The sequence below is a fragment of the Bombus terrestris genome, chromosome 4 (genome assembly GCF_910591885.1).
Source record: "Bombus terrestris chromosome 4, iyBomTerr1.2, whole genome shotgun sequence".
In the NCBI taxonomy this organism is placed as follows: Eukaryota; Metazoa; Arthropoda; class Insecta; order Hymenoptera; family Apidae; genus Bombus; species Bombus terrestris.
The window spans coordinates 18,396,449-18,419,170 of record NC_063272.1 but is presented as its reverse complement, the minus strand read 5'-3'; the positions used below and the strand labels follow the sequence as shown (position 1 = coordinate 18,419,170).

The 22,722-nt window shown below is 35.9% G+C and overlaps 1 protein-coding gene across 7 annotated transcripts in view; it reads left to right on the top strand.

The window, feature by feature from the left end:
• Positions 1–20,987, top strand: part of LOC100650434 (nuclear hormone receptor FTZ-F1 beta) — a 32,347-nt gene extending 11,360 nt beyond the window's left edge. Inside the window, exons 2-9 of one of the 7 annotated variants that reach the window (XR_007223873.1) lie at positions 4,985–5,572; positions 7,309–7,742; positions 8,295–8,636; positions 9,278–9,959; positions 12,758–13,641; positions 15,053–15,346; positions 15,946–16,043; positions 16,770–20,987. Coding sequence is in view for 5 of the 7 variants with exons in the window: in XM_048405301.1 (XP_048261258.1) it covers positions 5,230–5,572; positions 7,309–7,742; positions 8,295–8,636; positions 9,278–9,959; positions 12,758–13,641; positions 15,053–15,319 (2,952 nt within the window). In the remaining 2 variants the exon portion in view is untranslated. Of the gene's footprint in view, positions 1–4,795; positions 4,916–4,970; positions 5,573–7,308; positions 7,743–8,294; positions 8,637–9,277; positions 9,960–12,757; positions 14,800–15,052; positions 15,347–15,436; positions 15,787–15,814; positions 16,044–16,769 lie in introns of those variants that run through there. The other 6 variants (XR_007223874.1, XM_048405302.1, XM_048405301.1 and 3 more) reach the window with 6 other exon arrangements.
• Positions 20,988–22,722: the final 1,735 nt, after the last annotated feature.

Here is a 22,722-nt window from a genome sequence, read left to right as displayed (position 1 = left end):
CGTAACGTTAAAACGACGCGAAACGTTAACGATAATCTCTAACGAAAAGTGTGGACGTGAAACGAACGATGGATGTGGTCAACGATAACGTCTTACTTGGCCCGCGTATTATCCGCATTGACAAGACTAACGTAATAGGAAAACAAACGTGGCTGGTCGTACTTGCTTCTTTCATGGTCATTCCGAATCTTAATCGGGGCCTACGGTATATACATATGTACGACCCGCTCGAAATAGAGCCGGCGTCGTGTACTCTTAAGGTCATCGATCCCTCTTCCGCGTCACCTGCCATCCTCGTATCTTTTATCTAGGCATGAAGCTAACATCGATCGATAAGCAAATCGAAAATACTGTAATTATGCGATTTCCTAACTTTTCCCAATTTCCACTTTCTATATTGTATAATATAACAGTTTCAAATTCGATTTAACGACGAACGAAGCGTTGTATGAAAAAAATTCTCTTTTGTATCGTCGATTTATTCCTTTTTATTATCGTTTCTATTGGTTTCACGAATCAGACAGACCCTTGTCAATCGTGCCACCATATTACTCTCCGATCAAGGGGCAAAATTTTCTTTGCCCTGTAATCGAAAATCGATTCTCGGATATACATACAATGAATGAATTTTTCAAATTAGCTTTATAAGATGGACGAGTGAATCGGCAGAGTTCGAGAAACTAACGTACTTTTTAATACACGTTTATAATTCGCGTAAAGAGAACGGAGTACTGATAATTGATACACTTGCCACGGTAAGTATCGACTAGTAGTAATTTAATTTTTTATTTAAAAAAAAGTCAACTATTTCTTCGATCGATAACGAATCTTTATATATTTACAACTGCAAATGAAATATCAACGTCGTAATTACGCTATAGCACGATTCAGCAACGTTATTCCTTCCACTTGAACGTATTAAAGTTCGTTCGTAAAAAAGTCGATTTAAAACTACATACTTTTACTATCGTTTACTTACTAATTTTACTTCCTTTTATAAATTATCATATAGCAAAATTAGCATCGTTTGTGTGTCTATACACTGTACACCGTACACTATACACATATGATACATGTACATATACGGATGATATTTTAGGAATGCGTAACTATACGAAACATTTTTCAAGGATAATTTTTCCAGTAGAATGGTAAATTGCGCGATTCTGTCCAATATAACGATAACTTGTATCAAGGATTTATAAATAATTGCATACGGAGAATCAATCTGCAAATTAAATAGTAGTACTGTTAATAATGATATACCGCTTTTACCGTATAAAATATTCGATTGGAACGAGGCGGTTGGCTAAGGACGCGATCATGCCGCTCTCTGAGCGGCGAACGCTAAGCGGCAAAATTGGCATGCGAAACGGTGGCGTTGACTGTATCGTCGCTCGTTCTGTTGCTTACCGCTTACCTCTCGCGAGGTAATGATCACGGTGTTCGCGGTTCTGCAGTTGGCATCTTTGTCGGCCAAACGTTCGTAAGGCGGAATTTTCATAACCGTCCGCTTCCGTGAACAACGATCCCCGTTTACGGCTTTAGCCGCCCAAAATACCCCCGAAAAGACACATCCGAATGAAAAATCGTCCATTCCGCAGAGAATAGTAATTGTTCGTCGCCAAATTAAAACATGTACGCAGATAATCGGATTAAGGTAAGAAAGAAAAAAGAGCGTTTCAATGATTTCGATAGAATCGACTAACGTAGATCACATATACGTATATGTACATGTAAATAATAAATAAGAAATAACGTTGTCTAGAACAACGACGTGTTTCAACCATTTGACTAAATTAGTCAATTGGCATTCTTATATCGACCATTGATCTTTACGAATCGAAACTATACGATACCTGATACCATACCGATAATATACGTAATATGTATGATATATCTGATAAAATATATACCCGATCTCGTTAGTTTGTTGCGTTTTATTATACAAACTCCTCGCCATATTCTTCTATATCGCTATATTCACTTCGCTAATAAAAGAAAAGAGAAGAAAAGAAAAGAAATAGTATATAAACATCGTATGTAGAGTGTTGGGACGAAGGAGAAATTTTGAAGACTGCAGATAGAAGCGAAATAGAGAACTTGGAAAATAGAAAATAGAGAAAATGACAGAAACGAGAACGTTTTCTCCTCAAGTTCTCGATAAAGGTAAAACGTTATGAGACTGCGTTCGTCCGAATATACAAAAAAAAGTGCAATCCTGGTGCATCGTGGTGGATAGCGCGGTTAAAGTAGGGAGAAAAGACCTTGAGTCGCGTCACGTGACCACGAAGCTGCATGGGAGTTGGGTAGGGCGGTTGCAGAGGGCCTTGACCTTACCGTCGGCGTCGCAGCCATAGTTGTAACTACCATCGTCGTGGCCTTTGCGAACATCCGAGAAGAGGCCGATATAGCCGCGTGACGCTTCATTTTCCTACTTCTTCCCGTTTAATTCTTCCCGTTTTCCCGCTGGTCGGTTACACCAAAATTTCCACTCTTCCATGATATCCTACCGACTGATAGTTACCGCTATACGAAGCAATGTCGTCCGTCCGTCGAACAGATGCTTTTAAAAACTTTACAAGTAACAAGTTAGTAGTATGAAAAACATATATATACAGGATCGTATACTCGAGATTTGAAGCGTATAATCTAACTTTGGGCGAAAATTGTATTTATTTAAATAACTTTCTAACGAACGTAACGTAACGTAACGAAAATAGAAATAAATTTTATACGAATAAAATGAAATTTTTATAGGATAAAATATACGATAGAAATATATTCGCCCGAGTCGCATAGCTTTATGCGAAATTTAACGCGTGAGCGAAAATTAATTAGCAAGAAAATTAATAAAATTAATAAAAAGCTAAAAAGAAAATTAAATAGAAAAATAGTTGGTCGTAGTATGTTTTACAATGTTTCTTGTCGCTTGCCCGCTTCATTTAGCGAATAGTTCTTACGGTATATGATATATACGTTACGAAGGAAAGAAAAGACTTGTATCATGAGTATTTCTGGAATATGTTCAAGGACTGAACGGTAATTGCAAAAGAAATAAAGTAATACGAAATTTATCAGTAATATGAGATTTATCATATACGCGTAGTTAGGAAAATTATTTTCTTTTTATCGTGCGATTCGGTCCTATCGTCCTATCCGCTTCGTCTGAAAACTATATTTTCTGAAACTGTATTTAAAGATAATACTTTCTGTAGAAAATGACAAAACCGAAACAACATTTTTTTCTCCTTTCATATCTGATTAATAAATAATCTTAATCGTATAAAGATATATTATACGTTTTGCGTGCGTGCGTGCGTGCGTGCGTGCGTGCGTGCGTGCGTGCGTGCGTGCGTGCGTGCGTGTGTGTGTTTGAACGATATTGAAAATTTCTTCGCATCTTAGATAAATATTTGATCGCTGTGATTTACAATACTCGATTTACAAAATAACCGTAGTAGTTTTTAGTTGGTTTAGTAGCAGTTTGGAACGAATTAACGACGAATCGATAATTGGAAGCAACGTTTAAGCGATACTTTTTTACGAGAAATCGGCGCGTTATAAATTTGCGTCTGTTAAAAGACATAGCAACGTGTTGCCTGGGCATACATAATTAACGGTATTGGCGCATACAGAGTATCACGCGCGTCCAAGTTCTGTAACGGACAAACGAACGGAATTTCGTATAATAATTTTTGTTTTCCCTTGCTCGGTGCATTATATCGTGTTGCATGATCGCCGAGTTACAAACAAAAGATACGAGTACGAAGCGCGTTTATGTTTCCGCGCGAAGGTCGATCGGCGGTTCTGCGGGACCGGAAGTGGACCGGCCTTGCGGGACGGCCGTCGGTGCACAGTGCACACTAGCGGAACTTGGATGTGTGCGATCGCTTCTCAGACGCGCTCTGTAAACGTTCTTCGTACACTCGAATGCACTTTCTTACGACGCGACGTCTCGCTATGAAACTTGATATCATCTTGATAAGAATTACTCTTTTTTCTACCGAACGTTTCTCTTTCTTCGCACTTAAAAAAGCTTTATGCTCGTTCTAGATCTTAATTCTCATTCGTAATAACGTAATAATCCTTTGTTTCTTCGTATCTTTTCTAAATAGAATTTGACTCTTGCTTCCAATATAGTACATTGCCGTAATAACTTTGTACTTTTAATTCCTGTTAAGTTAAATCTAATGTTTCTATCACGCCTTTTTAAATGCCTACTCTATTTACTCTTTACTTTACCACTTTACTTTTACTTTAACGTATACGATATCAGAGATATTCTCTTACTGATTATTTATTTTTAATTCTTGTTGAATTTCCAGAATGTTTGCACTCGCGCGTACACGACATTTTACTTGTCTACGTTATAAATCTAATATTATAAATAAATATAATATAAATAATAGTATATCTTGCATTAGTTTTATTAAATGTACTATATGGAGGAATAACTCATTTTTTCATGATATAAATATGTTTTGCTGCTTTTCTTACTTACTTTCGCGGACCAACGTTCAAATCGATATCAATTTCGATCAAAGTTCAAAAATATTATTATTTACGATATTTTTGATATCAATAACCGCATAGTTTTTCGAAAATGATATCCTGTTGCTAAATCAGCAACTCCTTTAACGAGACTTTCTTCCGTGAACGTTGGAATTTTCAATTGCAAAACGGCAAGCTTCTGATTATTCGCTGTTTCTCCTCCCGAAATTAACCAATTAATTTCGAGTTGTACGTTTGTCGAATTTTTAATATTTTCTCAAATATTCTCGATTTTCTCAAGTAACGGGATGTTAACGGAATGAAGAAAATTTGTTTCTATGGGAATCAGCTGGTAGTCGATAATAGGGTATTTACGCGCGCCTGTTATGCCTTGTATACACAGGAACAGAAAGACACATAGGTACTGCACAATCGATATTCTCACTTTATATATCGTAATTTGATAATCGTTGAAGTTTTCTGTTGGCAGGCACGCAGGCACGCAGGCACGCAGTCACGCAGGCACGCAGGCACCGGTCGTTCTTCGATGTGCGAACGCACGCTAACGTGATTAATAGACGCCGAGTGAGAGAAAATAGAAATTATCTGGAAGTAGCAACAGAGGCTGGTTGCTCGAGAAGGCAGAAAAGTTGTTCCCAAAATGCCGCAGGATTTCACGACCGTCCGAAGACTGCGAGTCACGTCACGAGCGTGTGACGAATTAACTAGCTGAGGATGTCGGAGCAAAACGGGCCCAGCGAGGGCCCTGGACCGGGCCCAGGGCCGGGTCCTGGTTGGTGGCCAACCTCACAGACCTGGAAGACGAACTCCTGCACCGCTGCCTCCTCGTCCACTTGTTCAACCGTTCCAGACAACTCCGCCTCCGTCTCTGCCTCTTGCACCACCTCTACGTCCTCCTTGGCGACCACCACATCGGCCACCTCATCGACCAGCTGCTGTTCCTCCACCCCTGGCGGTGGACCGTCCTGCACGATCACCGCGGCCCGCTCCTCCGAAACGGGAAAGAACGTTTCTGTCACGACGATCAATGTACCCCCTAATCAGGACATGCACGATGGTAATCCTTTATTACAGAATATAGTTTTATATCGATACTTGAATTGTCACGCTTGTTGTGCGATCAAAGAGAGTACGGTAGAACGGATCACACGGTATAACGTGCTATCGCGTAACGAGATTGTAAAACAGCTTGAAAACACTGTATATGCAGTAGCTCGTGATAGTATTATGTTTGAACAGTTTTATCATAGAAATATTTCCTATCTGCCAGTGTATAAAAAAGTTACGTTACATATTTACTGCAAACATACATTTAGCTAAAGATTATCATAGTATTACTCTACTATTATATATCGATAGCCGTAATATCGATACTTGTAGTAAGCACATAGCGGCACTTGTCGTTATATAATTGCCGTTAAATATGTTACTTTTACTAAATATCTGTTTTCCTATATACTATATACTGTATATTGTATACTATATACTGTATACTGTATACCATATGCGTATATAGTAAATATGTTACAACTCGTGTATACACTACGTTTTCAAATTTCTTCGAAACTTGACCGATATAATCGTGATAATGGAATCTCGTTACGAATTAATAGCTACAAATATTATAAATAGGAAATTTCCAAATATTTCGTATAATACGGTCGATATGTTCGTAATAGGTGTATACAAGTCGTGGAATACTTTCGTGAGCCAATCTACGTATCTACGTGCATTTCGAAATTTCTTTTATTCGTTTATTATCAGCGTATTTTGCAAAGTCCGTAGAAGCAAATATAGAAAACATCGTACGTGTATGTATCTAAAGATATTAAGAATATCGGCGTTTAACCCAACAGAATGTCTACCACTACGTACGTTTAATTATTTCAATTTCCTGTTACGAATAATTAATTAAGAATAACAAGTTTTCTTACACGTCATCTGCTAAACTAATCCTTCTAATTTGTGAAGAAAATTAATCCATTTTAATCGGAATAATAATAGGATCTATATTCGCGTCTGATCGTTCGAGCTTGAATTTCGATCGAGCTTGATCGTCAAATGTCTTGAAAAGTATTTCAAATTATTAAACTTATTATTAACAAATTATTGAATAAAAACTAATGGCAAATTAGTGAAGTAGAGACTGTACGAGGCTGGCAGAATATCGCCACGGACAATATATATATATATATATATATATATATATAACGAGTACGAAATTGTCACAGAGTTATCTCTACTACTTGCTGAGATAACTGATCCAAATCGTACGTTCGTATATTATCTAAGATGGGTATGAACGAATCATCGAAAGAAAAAATATAAAATTTGTACATTTATTGGAATATCTACTGTATATATAGTATCTGCTGTAGCAGAAAATGCTTGGTAAAACAAGAATCTTGCGATAGGCTGTTGGTATAGTTAGATATTAGGTATAACCGGATATTTCGATCTTAAACTCATCGAAAAAATATTTCGCTGTAGCTTCGGTGACCTGTTTTATAGAGAACGGTTTTATAGAAAGATCCATCGATCGGTGTATAAGAGAGAAATAATTTTTGGTCTCTCGGTTCTTGAATTGAGGATACAGAGTTTGGCCGATGTTTGGCCGAGGATCGTATACTGGATCGGAAATGGTATAATTTTGCCTAATGAAATTCTTTTCTATCTTATAGCTTACGCTACAGCCAATGATTGCGGTATTTTTAGCAGGAAATGTTCGCTTCGTCGTTTATTAGCCGCGATGAAACTGTTAAATCTGACGAAACTGTCTGATGGGATTTTCAGGCAAGGGTATATGCAAGTATCTTGGCGGCCAGAATGGCGTGACAGTATCGGTAGTGTCAAGCTGTGGCTCGATATTGGGATGTGGAAGCGCGAATGTTGTGTCTACCACGGGGATAGGCAGTAGCACCGGCACACAGAGTATTGGCATCGGAGTGAACATCCTTGACCAGAGCACGGCGGATGATGACGCGGAGGATAGCGACGTTGAGATAAGCAAAATCGACTTCCGAGGGGTGAATTTGCGTACGAAGAAGAAGCGAGACGTGTCTGGTAGTCAGAGTCAAAGCGGGGAGAAAATCGGCGATGGAGAGGTCGAGGATGGAAACGGTTGTTACGATGGAAGCGACGCGTCTCAGCAACAACCGGAGAGGCCCATGTCATGGGAGGGAGAGCTATCCGATCAAGAAATGTCTTCCAATACGATTACAAATCAAGTACGTGCCCTAAGTAACTTGCTATTATTTTCTAATCACTCGGTGGAGCTAAACCACTTGAAAACCAGCGTATAAGAACAGCGTAATAATCGGTAGACTGCAGCTCTTTTTTTAAGCGTTTCTTACGATACTTGAAATTATCAACAACAACAACAACAACAACAAGTATGGTACTACTCGTTATAATATTTAGTTCGGAATGATAATAAGGACAATTAACGATGAAATCCAGTTAAATACGTAGGTTAACGATAGGCCAATGATAGGCCCGAGTACGTGCCAAGCAGGTTCCAACATGGCAGGTTTCAACATGACAGGTTCCAGCTAAATTTCAACTCTCTAAGAGCATCCGTTTCGAAAAAAAATCAGCGATACTTTCGGACAGATTCGTATTTATTTATTATATATTTAAGGGTATATCTAAGGATAGAGTACTTTGAGAAGCGAAAAAGTACTAGGCTTCGAGCTAACCGAATTTTTCGTCATTTTCCTAAATGAAACGCGTCTTTGGTATGGACATTTTTATAAACGAAACTATTTATTTCATCACAGGATACACACGAGGACACGTCAATGGAGGGTGTTCAAGTATGTGGCGCGAGTCCCGGGCCAATGGAACAAAAATTTCCCATAAAACCAGAGCCAGATTTTCAGTCCAACCCAGGTTTCACATTTGGCTCTTTTCACGACACCGGATTACCTCTGAATCACGGCCAGCAAATACAACAACAGCAACAACAGCGCAACATTGAGAATCTTGAACAGACACAACAAAACGATTTGCCTCTTCTCGTAGGAAAATTACTTGGTGGTTACAATAGTTCGACTCCGAATCACAGTCCGGTGTTGAATCCTAGACACCATTTAACAAAGCATAGCCACACGAGATCGCAGGTAATACAAACCAGCGTGTTTCTTTAATTTTATCCTATTACACATCCATTATGAGCGTGTAAATTACGTTCGTCGAAACGTATAAGATAATAATAATAATAATTGATAATAGAACGGACATAGTCAGCTATTCTACTTTCTACTGTCCTATTTCTCGTAAAATAGTGAAACAGCGATTAATTAAGAAAATGCAAATTTATGCAACACGCAACGCGTAACTTGCCGATTCACTTGCATCGTTAGTTGGTCAATTATTGTGCAAAAGGAAAAGCTGTTCAATCTGTTTCTTCTTTAAATTGATATTTACGTTGCCGTTATATTCAAACGGAAAGTCAACCCGTTATTTCCTAATTAATATTTAAACGTAGGTATTTGAAATTGATAAATTTATAAAGGATACTGCTGTCTTCTGCAAAAACTGTTCATATTGAAACTATATTTTAGGAAAAACTTATAAATTATAAAATAGTATGTAATAATGTAGATTATAAAGCGTAGCACAAGCTGTACTTACTCGTATTAGAAAATAATATTATAATACCGTTAATACGCGTTAAGCAACCAATATCCTATACACGGGATTAAATACAAACGATAAAAATACCATTACCACGCCTCCTGACACCTTGAAAACTTTTCAGGTGCCGTCACCGGACTCGGCCATTCATTCCGCATACAGCGTATTCAGCTCCCCGACGCAAAGTCCTCACGCAACTCGTCACTCTCCCCTGGGCGCGGCAAGTCCAGTTCCATCTTCGTCGCTATCCTTGTCGCGACACAGTTTCAACAATTCCACTTCCTCGTTGTCGCTCTCGTTGTCACACTCCCTCTCGAGAAACAATTCGGACGCCTCGAGCAGCTGCTACAGCTACGGCTCTCTCAGCCCACCCACACACTCGCCCGTCCAGCAACCGAGACATCCGCAGCATCATCAGCATCAAGTTGCTCAAGGAAGCCCGCTTCATCTGCCAGCAACCGCTTCTCCCGCCATTACTCATCACTACACTTCCTCTGCACCGGGTTCTGAGCTATCTCCAGAAGGACACGCTGCTACGGACGATCAGGAGGACTGTAGAATACCCTCGGCACCGTCTGGTATATCCACGAGGCAGCAACTAATAAATACCCCGTGTCCAATTTGCGGCGACAAGATCAGTGGTTTTCATTATGGAATATTCTCGTGCGAGTCGTGCAAGGGATTTTTCAAACGCACCGTCCAGAATCGAAAGAATTATGTGTGCCTTAGAGGCGCGGGCTGTCCAGTCACCGTTGTTACCAGGAAAAAATGCCCCGCCTGCAGATTCGACAAGTGCCTCAGTATGGGTAAGACGAGTGAAAGTTGTTGTCATGTTTATTCGTGGACTGGTTTTAGCTGGATAACCGATAGATTTCAGATTATTTAAGATAATCGAGTCACGCATCTTTTATTTGTAGAATCATTCCAATAAAGCAACAACCGATTCGGATCAGGGTTAGTTTCGGATCAAGCTTAGGATCAATAGGATTATTCGAAACAAAGATCTTGCGACGTTAGTTGGAAAAGTGCAATCCGAGATTTCCAGGCATTTTAAATAGGCATATTCTTTTTCTTCTACGTTTTACGTCGCATCGTTGGCAATCATCTTTAAGATAATTTATCACGTTCCTTGTATAATCCTGTAATGGATCATAGCTGTCTCTGGTTTTGTTATATAGTAATGGTAATTTGATGACGTTTAGTCTTTTCACGCGAGATTATTATTTTAGGCGTTTCGTACAGGCAATCCATAATTTTATCCATATATATATATATATATATATATATATATATATGTCGGGTTGGCGTTAAGATTAGAGTTAAGGTTAGGGGCGTGAAACGAATCCCCATTTGGATTAGACGTTATCGTTATGCAATAGAGTAGATATTTACTAGTGCAAATATGATTATGACAGAATTTGACAAGTAATCGCGATAATTAGATACTCGAGGAGCTAATGACAATGATCCTAGGTTCGATAACGAATCCGCGGTCAACGGGATGATAGACGTACGTTCTCACAAAGTTCGGGTCTGACTCTTTGTTAACAAAACGTGAAATATTCACTGATCGTAAAGACGTTACTCTTTTCGTCGATGAGATAACACGAGAGAATGACTCTCCGTCCCCATGATGATGCCACCGAGGAAAAACTATATGGGGTGTATCTAAGGACACGAGATCCTCGGATTCGTCGAGAAAAGCCTTCGTTCGAAAGGTGAGGGAAATTGGCGTTGCTGCTAATTGGTCAATCTCCGTATCGGTGGTTAGAAAAAGATGCTAGCAGCCCTTGAGGAAAAGTTGCTAGCGGGAAGCGTCGTTCGTGGAAAAAATAGATTTCTCCTATCTTCCCGTAGTTGGGACAAAGACTATTTATCTGTTCGAAGGACTTTAGATAACTGAAACTTAAGAGATTTATAACGGGTCCTCCGGCCAGCTAAACATATACCGTGGAGATGCGTTGACATCTGGCAATCATCTTATCCGAAGGATAGAGTCTGCGTGTGGCGAGCCACGGGACAGAAACCGTTGGAATGTTTACTGTCACGTGCCGCTACGACTATTTCTTTTAAGGAGAGCTATAGAATTACTCTGTGCCTTTGTTAGACAAATCGTTCATCCCTTGACCGCGGCTACGTTCGGCGACTGGTTATCGCCTCGAGCCCAAGCTCGCTATCACAAGTTTCGAACAATTACAACCGGACTGGATGACTACAATTGTTTAATTACAACTATGGTAGAATCTAGATTACAATGTTACGGGATTTTCCTAAAATTCCAAAGGGAAGGTTTCGGTGTTCCTTCATCTCCGACATATATATCCATAGTTTTATGTTATTTATATAATTTACCTCTGTGCTTCTTAGGTGTAGCCTTGGAGGCGTTTCCAAGCGAATAGGATAAATTATTATAGGATATTATTCGATACAGAATTTCAGATCTGATTCTTTCTTCGACCAATTCTATTCTATCGCAAGTGAGTGTCAGGACGTTGGTAAGAGATGTTGTCGTTGATAGCAATGAGGAACAGCGCGATGACTAAAAGTATTCCTTTAGCTGCGACTTGGATAGATCGATTTGTCAGGAAATTTGTTATAAAGGCTGTGTTCATTGATTTTTCGATCGACAAGAGTATTTACGACACCTGCAGGTCGACTTCCATATCGTATCGTGCGCTCTTTCAATGCCTATGGGTCACGCGCGTTTCCCTCAATGATAATCTAAAGGTCTGGACTTGAACGGTATCGTTCAAGTTTTGTGCTAAGCGATAGTTGATTCGTAGAAACCAACCAACTCTTTCGTTGATTATCTTTTCTAAAAGCTCGCACATAGTGTTGGTCAGCGCTGTCGCTTTCTGGTTAATGCTTATTGTTTATATTTGGTTTAAAAATCGCTGCAACAATTGCCTTCCTCCGGTCGTTGGGCAAGATTCTGTGGATCCATATAATTGAAAGTCTTGAAGAGACGATTCGTTTCAGATGGGTGTGTTCTCAGGGCCTGAGATGGAATCTTTAGTTATTCCGAGATATTTTCCATTTTGAAATTCACAAAGAAACGGATATCGACGAGCTTCGCATGGAACCGCCATCATTTGTTTTTATCTGAATAACGCAAGACGTTTCGTAGAACGTTTTCATAGTATGTTTTAATCGAAAAGAAGGATGGATAATAGTTACTGTTGCTAGAATTTCTCTGAAAATGCGCTTGCGACCTCTCTCTCTCTCTCTCTCTCTCTCTCTCTCGTCCAAGTGTATATGCAAATTTTACCATTTGAAATCCTTAATATAAATCTTATTGCTATAATCGTATTACTTGTACAGTGATATTATAGCCTGCGGTCCTTGGTAAACAAAGATTCGTGCTTCATGGCGCTTACGAATTGGATTACCTATTGCGGTGTCGAGAGACGAGATACTTCTGTATTTGGCAGTTTGCTTATACTTATACGCTTTTATAATTTATAAATTTCAACGTCTTAAACAACATATAAGAATTATTAATATTAGAACTAGTCTTTTGAAGAAACGTAAATTATCAAACATACAAATTGGTACTAGTTATTTTACAAAATTGTGAAAATTGTGTAATTCTGATTATTGATAGGTATGAAGCTCGAGGCGATTAGAGAGGATCGCACCAGGGGTGGCAGAAGTACCTATCAGTGTACATATACTTTTCCGCCAAATTTTGTCGGTAGTCCTGCAAGTAACATGTCCAGCGACAAATTAGCTACCGGAGGAAATTGTAGTCCAGCTCCAGCTGGTAACGAACATCACTATCCGGCAAGGCACCATTCGAATCACTCCCATAAGATGCAAGTGGTACCGCAACTTTTACAGGATATCATGGACGTAGAGCACTTGTGGCATTACAATGATAACGATCGTATGACCGGGATTCAAAACGCAGGAACGAATCTTACTAGAAACAACGATTCAATGTTATTGAGTGTTAGAAGCAACGGAGGATCTGGAATAGAGAACGACACAGGTTCAGGTATTGAGTGTTCCTCCAATAGAACTACAGGAAATGGCAATCCTAGTAATAGAAGAGAAAACAGATCATGCTCCAATGTTTCTAACGTTGGTAACGAACAACACGCTGCATCCGTTGGTAGCAGTTCTCAAATCAACAATACGAATTGTAATCCGACTCAACATCCTGATTTTTTGTCGAACCTCTGCAATATCGCTGATCATCGACTCTACAAAATAGTGAAGTGGTGCAAAAGTTTGCCGTTATTTAAAAACATTTCGATCGATGATCAGATCTGTCTGTTGATTAATTCTTGGTGCGAGCTACTGCTTTTCTCATGCTGCTTTCGCAGTATGAGCACTCCCGGTGAAATTAGAGTGTCTCTCGGTAAGTCGATTACACTGGAACAAGCTAGGCAGCTTGGCTTAGCGACCTGCATCGAGAGGATGCTTGCATTTACTAACAATTTGAGAAGGCTCCGAGTAGATCAGTACGAATACGTGGCGATGAAGGTAATTACTTTTCCTTCGTTTACTTATTCTCTGAGCTTCTTATTAACAAATGTTTTAACAGTGACAGTAATAGGCAGAGAGCATGATTAGTTATGAAAAAGTAAATTCAAAGTAGTAGCAATAAGAATCTTTTGAATCAGGCTTTCTTTCTGAAAATTTACCAATAAACGATAAAAATTAGCAATTAAATTTGAAAATTGTTAATAAAATTGTTCCTATTTTTCTTTCGCTCTTTTCTTTTAATCATTTTCATCTAAATACCTTATCATTCACATAGAAACCTGTTAATAATTAGATTTTATAATAGTCTGACTGAATAAATCAGTATTATATTAAGGAAAAATATATTCTTGTACTTGATGTAACGATAGGTATATTGTCCAACTACGAAGAAATATAACCATGTAAACAGCTATATGAAGCCACAATATGAAGAAAACGTTATACGTTTTCTCCGACGAGTTTCTCCGACCTTCGAATGGTTTTGAATATTTTACCCGATATTTTACACGATTTACTGAAAAATTACGGTAAAACGCGATATTCTGCTCGAAAGTCAATTTTACTGCTTTTACAGAAAACGTGCGAAACAAAAAGAAAAAGGGAGTAACTGTATTATACAATATTATTCTTTAAACGCTTGAAAGCTTTTTTCAAGCTGTTTAGTTAGCTGTGAAAAGTGTATATCGATTTGCTATGTGGATTGATTCTTTTGACAGATACTGCTATTTTTCTATAGTTGGGCTCGTCAACTTGAATCACTGTTATTTTAGAAGATAAAAACTAATTTATTTCATATTTTTCATTTTATCGTGTCAAAAAGAAAAGAAAGAAAAAAGAAAACAACTAACATTCTATTTTAGGCATTGTAACATCATTTTTACAACTTTTAATTTCTCATTCAAACAAATTTAACACTCCGATGGCGACGCGATGTCTGGATCCATTCGGCTCGTCATTCTACACAATTCAGCAAAGGTAAACAAACGACTCGAAAAGGAAAAAGATGTTACACCTGTTTCGAAAATAACAATAACTCTAGAGTAAAATGTAATAACTGTAATAAATGTAATATATATATATATAGCGTACACACAAAAATTAAAACGTTTTGTATGCATCGTGCAGCATCGTAATAAACCTTATTTGCCTACAGTAGCCTTCTTTTTTATTCCATCATTGATTATCGTCATTCGTATCATGACTTGTAGACGTAAGAAAATAACCATTCTATGATGAAAAGCTAAATTCTCATACGAGCGTACATTGGGATCCGGAGAGACAGAGGCAATGACCCACGCGAGCCCCTTGGCCGCTCGCCCTCGGAGTGTTAATTGAAAGTTATGCTATAACCGAATAACTAATACACACTGATTATAAAACTAACACGTTTCATTTTTATTATTTATAGGTAATAGTACTGTTGACCTCTGATACGAGTGAACTGAAAGAACCTGAAAAAGTTAGAGCATCTCAGGAAAAGGCTTTACAAGCGTTGCAACAATATACTATCGCAAGGTACCCAGAAATGCCTGCTAAGTTTGGCGAATTATTATTGAGAATTCCAGATTTACAAAGAACATGCCAGGCAGGAAAGGAATTATTAAGCGCTAAACGTGCTGAAGGAGAAGGCAGCTCGTTTAATCTGTTGATGGAATTGTTGAGAGGAGATCACTGAATTATTATTACCACATTGAACAATGCCGTAAGTTAATTATTAAATTTATAAAACCGTTATATAATATATGGTATAAATGGTATATCCTTTAATTAATATACAGAATTTTCACTCTAGTACGGATATGGCCAAGCTTTAACTCACCTATCGTAGTGGAAAATTTATAATAGTAGTAGTAATACCATCGTCCACTCGATCCGATCAATTTTGATCGTGCACCTGAATTAGTTTTTAATACAAATAAATATTTACCAAAGTGTAACACTTTTTTAGCACTTTTTTAACTCTTATAAACTTTGATGTTTCGATTCAATTGTTATCAACCTCTAGATAAAGTTCCGTTATTTTTTGCCTATTTGAATATTATTTCATTGTAATGTTAAATTTGATATTTATTGCCACATTGTTCCACACCTATGAACCATTTTATTACTTGTACCAGTAACATTATTTCTATTTTTCTTTTTTTTTTTTTATTTTTTTCAAAAATATTAGAAATTATTAGGGATATAGATCTATTTACAATGGATTAAACAGGAAACGATGGTTATTTAACTTGAACTAAATACACTAATATGATATAACTAAGACGACTAAATGGGTAATTCACAACTCACAATTAATAGCTTACAACTCGTAACAACTCGGCAACTCCTCGACTCTTCACAACTCGACTCTCGACTCACGACTCTCCAACTCGACTCTTCACCACTCGATTCTCCAGGTAACGACCACCCGCCCCCCGCCCTCCGCCCCGGTAACAATTCCCCGGCCCTTTTGGCCTAACGGCACTTGGGCTTTCTCGTAATATCGTTTATGGTTCACCCGATATTTCTTAGGCTATTTGTCCACGTTACCACGTTTCTGTGTTCATACACATGATCATACATTGTGCGATCGTGCAAAACTGCTGATTATTATCTGATTAACTTTTCTTTTCTTTTTTCTTTTTCCTTTCTTTTTTTCTTGTTACATTATACTATCACAAATAGCTAAGAAATTGTATAAACTGTTAATCCTTTGCACCGCGAATTTTATTTCAATTTCGTTACCAGCAGCTCCCAACGTTTTTAATTGTTTTATTTGAAATTTACTTTAACTAAGATATATAAGAAACAAGACAATTGAAATAAATAAAGGAAGAAACAAATTCACTTAAATACCAGTTTTATTCCCACTATTGTTGTATTTTGTAATTTTTACAAAATTTGATATATCTCGAAACAATTTCCAGGATGCAAACCTGGTTTTCTTTCGCACGTTTCACGAAAAAGGTATGGGACTGAAAGAATATCGAGTGGGACTCGACAAAGGTGTTCGTCAGATACAAAACTGATGTCGTGTCACACTCGACATAGGAGTGCAAAGGGTTAAAGTAATAGCAAATACAAACCTATTTAGGAAAATAGATCTTTTACTATATATTATATAGCTCGAATGATTTTTTCAGATTCCACGCTTATGAGGTCCATAAGTTCAGGGAATCGGATGTATTAAATAATGAAGGAGTAGCGGAGATGTAAACAAAACCATAAGCATCGCAGTCCACGATACATTAGTTCTGGGTGAAGGGACTACATTCTTGTAAGACTAATTAGAGGTTCACCGTTTAATGCATAAAGCGAATGAGAAATGATGTTTCGTTTCTCTATATTTTTTTGTTTTTGTTCTTTTTTTTTTTAAATTGAAATTACTTTCACGGGGATGTTGCATAATACAACTCCACCTTGAAACATAACGAATTTCGAAGCGGCCTATGGTATGCTCGAAATATTCAGCATGCATATTTCTATGCAAAAGAGACTGAAAGTATAATTGAAGCAGAGATGCAGAGCATTTACTTTTACAATAATATCGATGTACAGAGATAGAAAGATAGAGATAGAGAGATAGAGAGATAGAGAGATAGAGAGAGAGAGAGAGAGGGAAAGGAAGAGTGAAAGAGAGAGTGAAAGAGAGCACGAGAGAGAGAGAGAGAGAGAGAGAGAGAGAGAGAGTGAGTGAGTGAGAGTGAGAATTGGTATCAAATAGCATAAAAATGCTAAATTTTATTAGGTAGGTTCAAGTAAACGACGAATACAGAGTTTTAACCTTGATAATTATTATTACTATTATTATTATAGTAAAACAACCAGTATTTTGTATTGTTCTGCGCTTACTTAAAAATAAGACATAGAATGATGTCTTATGTCCCGGTAATGGAAGTGTACTTAAAACATGAGTCGACCAATTGTTTACTTATAGAGCAGTTAATCGTGTAATAATTAATAGGTAATAACATTTAGCTTATCAACAGAACATTATAATTTTTATCTATTACACAAATACATTTTTTTTTTTTTTTATTCTCTGTACGTTTTAATAACACACCGGATGAAAGACGTACGTACGATTTCGTACGATAGCTCGATACGTACATATCTTTTTAAACCGCGCGAAACGATTTCTGATATTCTTTTTCTTGTAAATGAATTTTATTTTGAGACGCACGCGTTTCCAAATTCTATGTTACATTCAGTGAAATTTTTGTCGGATTTTTATAAAAATGACGTTTGTTTGTTATTAAAATTTTACGATTATTTTATTGTTTATAAACTAAGACAGTTTACGTTTGGTTTATTATGTTTATGTAAAAAATATATATCCTTTGTCGTAATGAAACTAGAATGTTAGTACCAGTGATTAAGGATTTTTATAAAAAATGAATATTATGAAAATTATATTCGCGATATTTGGAAAGTTCAATTATATTCGTCGAAAGTTACATTATCGAATGTTAATTAGGAAAAGTTAATTTGTTATTCGTTTAATATCATTGTTGAAGAAAAAATATGAAATGAAAATTATTAAATTATTATGAAAGTTATAAAAGTATAATGAAAAATTGCGCTTTTCTGTTGTAAACTGATGCAATTTCTTATTTTGAGTAAATGTAGAAATTTTTTTATAAAAAATTAGTCGTAAAATGGACGAGCTGGAGCTTCCTATTTAAAATGAAGAATACTCATCTCTATCGTTGGTACTATAACGAGACTGTCATATCAACGCATTATTTTATTAACACGACAATTATGTTTCTTTTCTTTATGATTCATCGATAAGAATATTACAACATGCAATATTTAATCTGTAATGTAACTTGTAAGAATCGTCTTCCCATCTTTATAACGGATTTCCTTGTGCAGAGAGTGTAGGTTGACCTGTTCTATATACAGAGTGTTCAATAAATATGATAAAAGACATCATTTTGATTTCAATCGTACTATCACGATACAGCTGATACAAGTTTGCTTTTAATATAATATACAGATATTTAATGAAATAAGCCTCGTATTTATCAATTTTAATGAAACACTCTGTGTAAACATACATATTGCGCGCATCGTGAAACATTTTGTTAGTAAAAAAAAGTCTAGTTTCCTCGTCGAATATCAAATTCTTATTGTGCTTCTCGTTGAAAAAATATTCGCTTGTTAGTCATCTAACGCGTTACGTCCTCTTCAGGTTCCAATACCGTATAATTTTTCGCAATAAGATTTTCTTCCCTGTAGAGGCCAACTTCTCTATTTCCAAGGAATCTTTTTAAATAGTTCTCACTTAGTTTGAATTTGAATAACAAAGAAGATTAAAGAAAAACTTTTAGCCATAAATATATCAATGATGATACAACTTATCTGAATCTAGTAGTAACCTAGTGAGAAAATAATTCCTGCAAACATTGTTTTGCTATAATTAGTTATTGCCATTGTAATTATTCGAAAGAAAGGAAAAGCTATATTGTGGCGAAAAATACAGAGTATTTTTTAAATTACGCAGTAAAGAATGTGTACGGCATTCAGGTTACAATTTTTAATAACGAACTATGTGTATAAATAGAAATTCGCCCGTTAAAAAAAAAGTATTATTAGTACATTAGTTAGTGAAATACTATGAAAAAGATTACTGAAATATTTGTGCCTTCGATAAAATTTAGTATTTTAATCGTTTCGTAATTACTGCGAGGTAGACACGAGAAGAATTATATTAAGAACATCGTGTAGAGATAATATAATTATATAAAACCAACGACCGACAGTCTGATTAAAATTATTAGTCAATGAAGCATTCTTTAACGATTATCTTTAATGATTATCGAACTTTCGATAAGCTTATTTCTCTGTTTCAAAGAAACTGTAAACCATCCAAATGCTTCTCTAACATCCGTCTTTGATTCGATATTGAAAATTTCCTCTATTTCATTTTATCGATCGATACCGAGCGAAATCGAAAAAATATAACTATATCGTGTATCTTGGCGTACATTACATTTTACATCTACCATATAATTAAACTATCTTTTAATCATACATTGAATAAAGAGAAAATCGATTGGTAGCTAAAACAATTATAATGATAAAATTTAACCGATAAAGTCTTTCACTCTAAATTAGTTTATGTCGATTATTCTGTATATGGTAGAGCTAAATTTTAATCAACTATTTATATGAAAGAATTGAAATTTATTTTAGATCGGAAGTTTTCTACCAATTACAAGGAAATATAAATTATATGACGCTGCTGTAAATATAAAAGTACAGAATATTAGTTTTCTGTAACGTATGTATAAAAGATAGAGAGGGACAAAGAGATTGATGAGTCTGATAAACGAATAAATTTAAACGTAGGAAAAAGGGAAAACAAAGAAAAGTACGTGCACGAGAAAGAAAATATCTGTGAATGCGTAACATTAATTTAATTTAAGCGAAAGTGCACGGAATAAAATTATAATGACGTTATATTTATATTTAACTCGTTAAAAAGATTAAATCTCGATTGTGATCTAAATTTGATAAGAAAGAAAAAAAAAAGAAAAAGAAGAAAAAAACAAAGGAATATGTGCAGACGTTTATAGCTTGATCAACTTTGTTTCATGTCCACTCAACTATGACGAAAACTTTAGTTTAAGCACAGTTTTATTTAATTGATCTTCGATTAAAACTTCAATAATAACAATAATATTAATAATCGTCTTCCGTTTGCAAACATATATTATAGTATTAATTATATAACAACAATGATAACAAAATTGGTCAAAATTTCTTCCCCAATCGTGACAATATACATATACACTGGAAATAGTCGAATTCATTGATATACATCGATCAAAGAGCTTAAATACAGTACATTGTAACGATTAATACACATATATGTACATGTGCGTGTTGAAACTAAAGAAATCGTATGCTAGAAATAACAAATATTACTCGCGCATAGTTTAATATGTAATCTTTAATAGGATTGTCAAACGCAGCGGTGAAAATTTTTATATCAGATGCAAACATATTAATGAACTTTATATCATGCACGATCAACTGACTTGCATTTATTTTTCTTCCTATACTATAGTATTTCGTGTTTTCTTTCTAATAATCCTTTTTCTTTTCATAAGTTTTCATAAGAACACGTCATCATTTCTCTAACACAGGCTGTAAACGACTTTGATTATCGACAAAACTATTTGCTTGTCAAGTCAGTTAATCGGACATTGCGAAACCAGATTGCGAAAATATTATAATCGCGAAAATACTTCGTATTCCCAATATAGAAAGATGGCTATTTAAACGCAATTAGAGGATAATTTTATACATACAACATGTTCAATACGAAATAAATAAATTTTTATAAAGTATCGTATTCTGTTCTTACTGTTGAATTAATTTCCGATATTTTCCAATTCAAAGGTGTAATTCGATTCTTATTTAAAATTAACATTAAAGAAAATCAATTTTAATGCCCCGGAAATTGTTTCTTATATATGTTATTCTTTCAAATAATTTCCCTCAAAATTCTTCATACCTATTTATATTTACGATTTATATATTATATAATATATACATATATATTGACATATATATATATGTATTGACTCTTGACTTGTAAATCAGAATCCATCGGTCGGTAGAGGCGGCCACTAGCTGTGCAAATATAATTTTAGTCGGACCGCGATAATCTTCGTTCTTATAAAATATATTCAAGTCGAGACGTTCCTTATGGTTATCGTTACATCAGGTAAAAAACTGGGAAAGTCGGGTTTTTTCTTATGATCAACGGTCATTTTCACCGGCAAGCGACCAGTGGCGGGCCTCTGCCACATCATCGCAGAAGAGAACTTTTTTCATGCGTTGACCAGTCAATGTCTTGACTGGTTTAACTTATCATCTGTTTAACTTATATCTATACGTACCGAGCGTAACCGTCTATGTCTACAAAGTTGTCCGAATAAAGTGTATATGAAGTAACCTGTTACTTCAGTGTTATAATCAGTTCAACCACCTCTATCATCCTAAACGAAGTAGGGGATCGATCATTTCGTGGCGTCTAATGATTATCTAATCGTAACGGGAATTTACGACTCTCGTTGACGCGATCTACCGCGACCGCTAACGCTCCAACAATATATCTTTATACTTTGCATTGTATAAATTGAACAAATATGAAAGATGGATAATAAATTTATTGGATAATAAATAACAGTAAATATTAAATATATGCGGAATATATCTGGAATCCTGAGAAAAATCAGATTCGTATATCAATTTTACATTGCATGTAAATATTACTGACATTTTCATTAAATTTGAAGTAAAAAAATTAGAGCCGTGAATATGTAAAAAGTTTCTCTTCTCAAATGTTCATATTAACATCTCTACTATGTAATAACTATCCTCATAGGAATAAGAAAGTAATAAAAAGATTTTAAACAATAATACATACACATAGTTACGTATTTGAAGTCTAAGAAACTTTCTACTTTAAATTATATGTTTTTAGTGTGGTATATAGATATGGTATATAATATAATCTTTATAAAAAATATATGCAAGTATATGTAATATATAAGGATAAGGATAAAGCATTATAACAAAATATGAATGGTAAAGCCAAGGGTGGAAGATAATAATTGATAAGAAAGGAGTATAATTCCATAAACACGTCGGTTATATGAGCATAAGGTTATTGAAAGTAATACTTGTAATGCAAATTATAATTCGTATATTTCAATTACAATTCAAGATATATAAAGTAATGAGTGATAACTGGTAGAACCAGCGACTCCACTCGTTAACCTAGAGCACGATCGTACATACGCATAGAGACATAAAGATTAAGTACACGGTCATATATTACCGTATAAGTGGATGCGATATGGAAATAGAAAGATAACGCTGTGTAGAGGCCCTTTCTGTTCTTGTCTAATCCGGCATACACACTGACGCTACTCGTTGATAATTATTACACTACATATTTACTCGAACAACGTGCATGCGTTATAAGATAAGAACACAAGGGCCCTTTATACAACGTTCTCTTCCTATTTCTATATTGCTTTTTCAATTTGTTCACACACTCTCGCATCTTTTTAT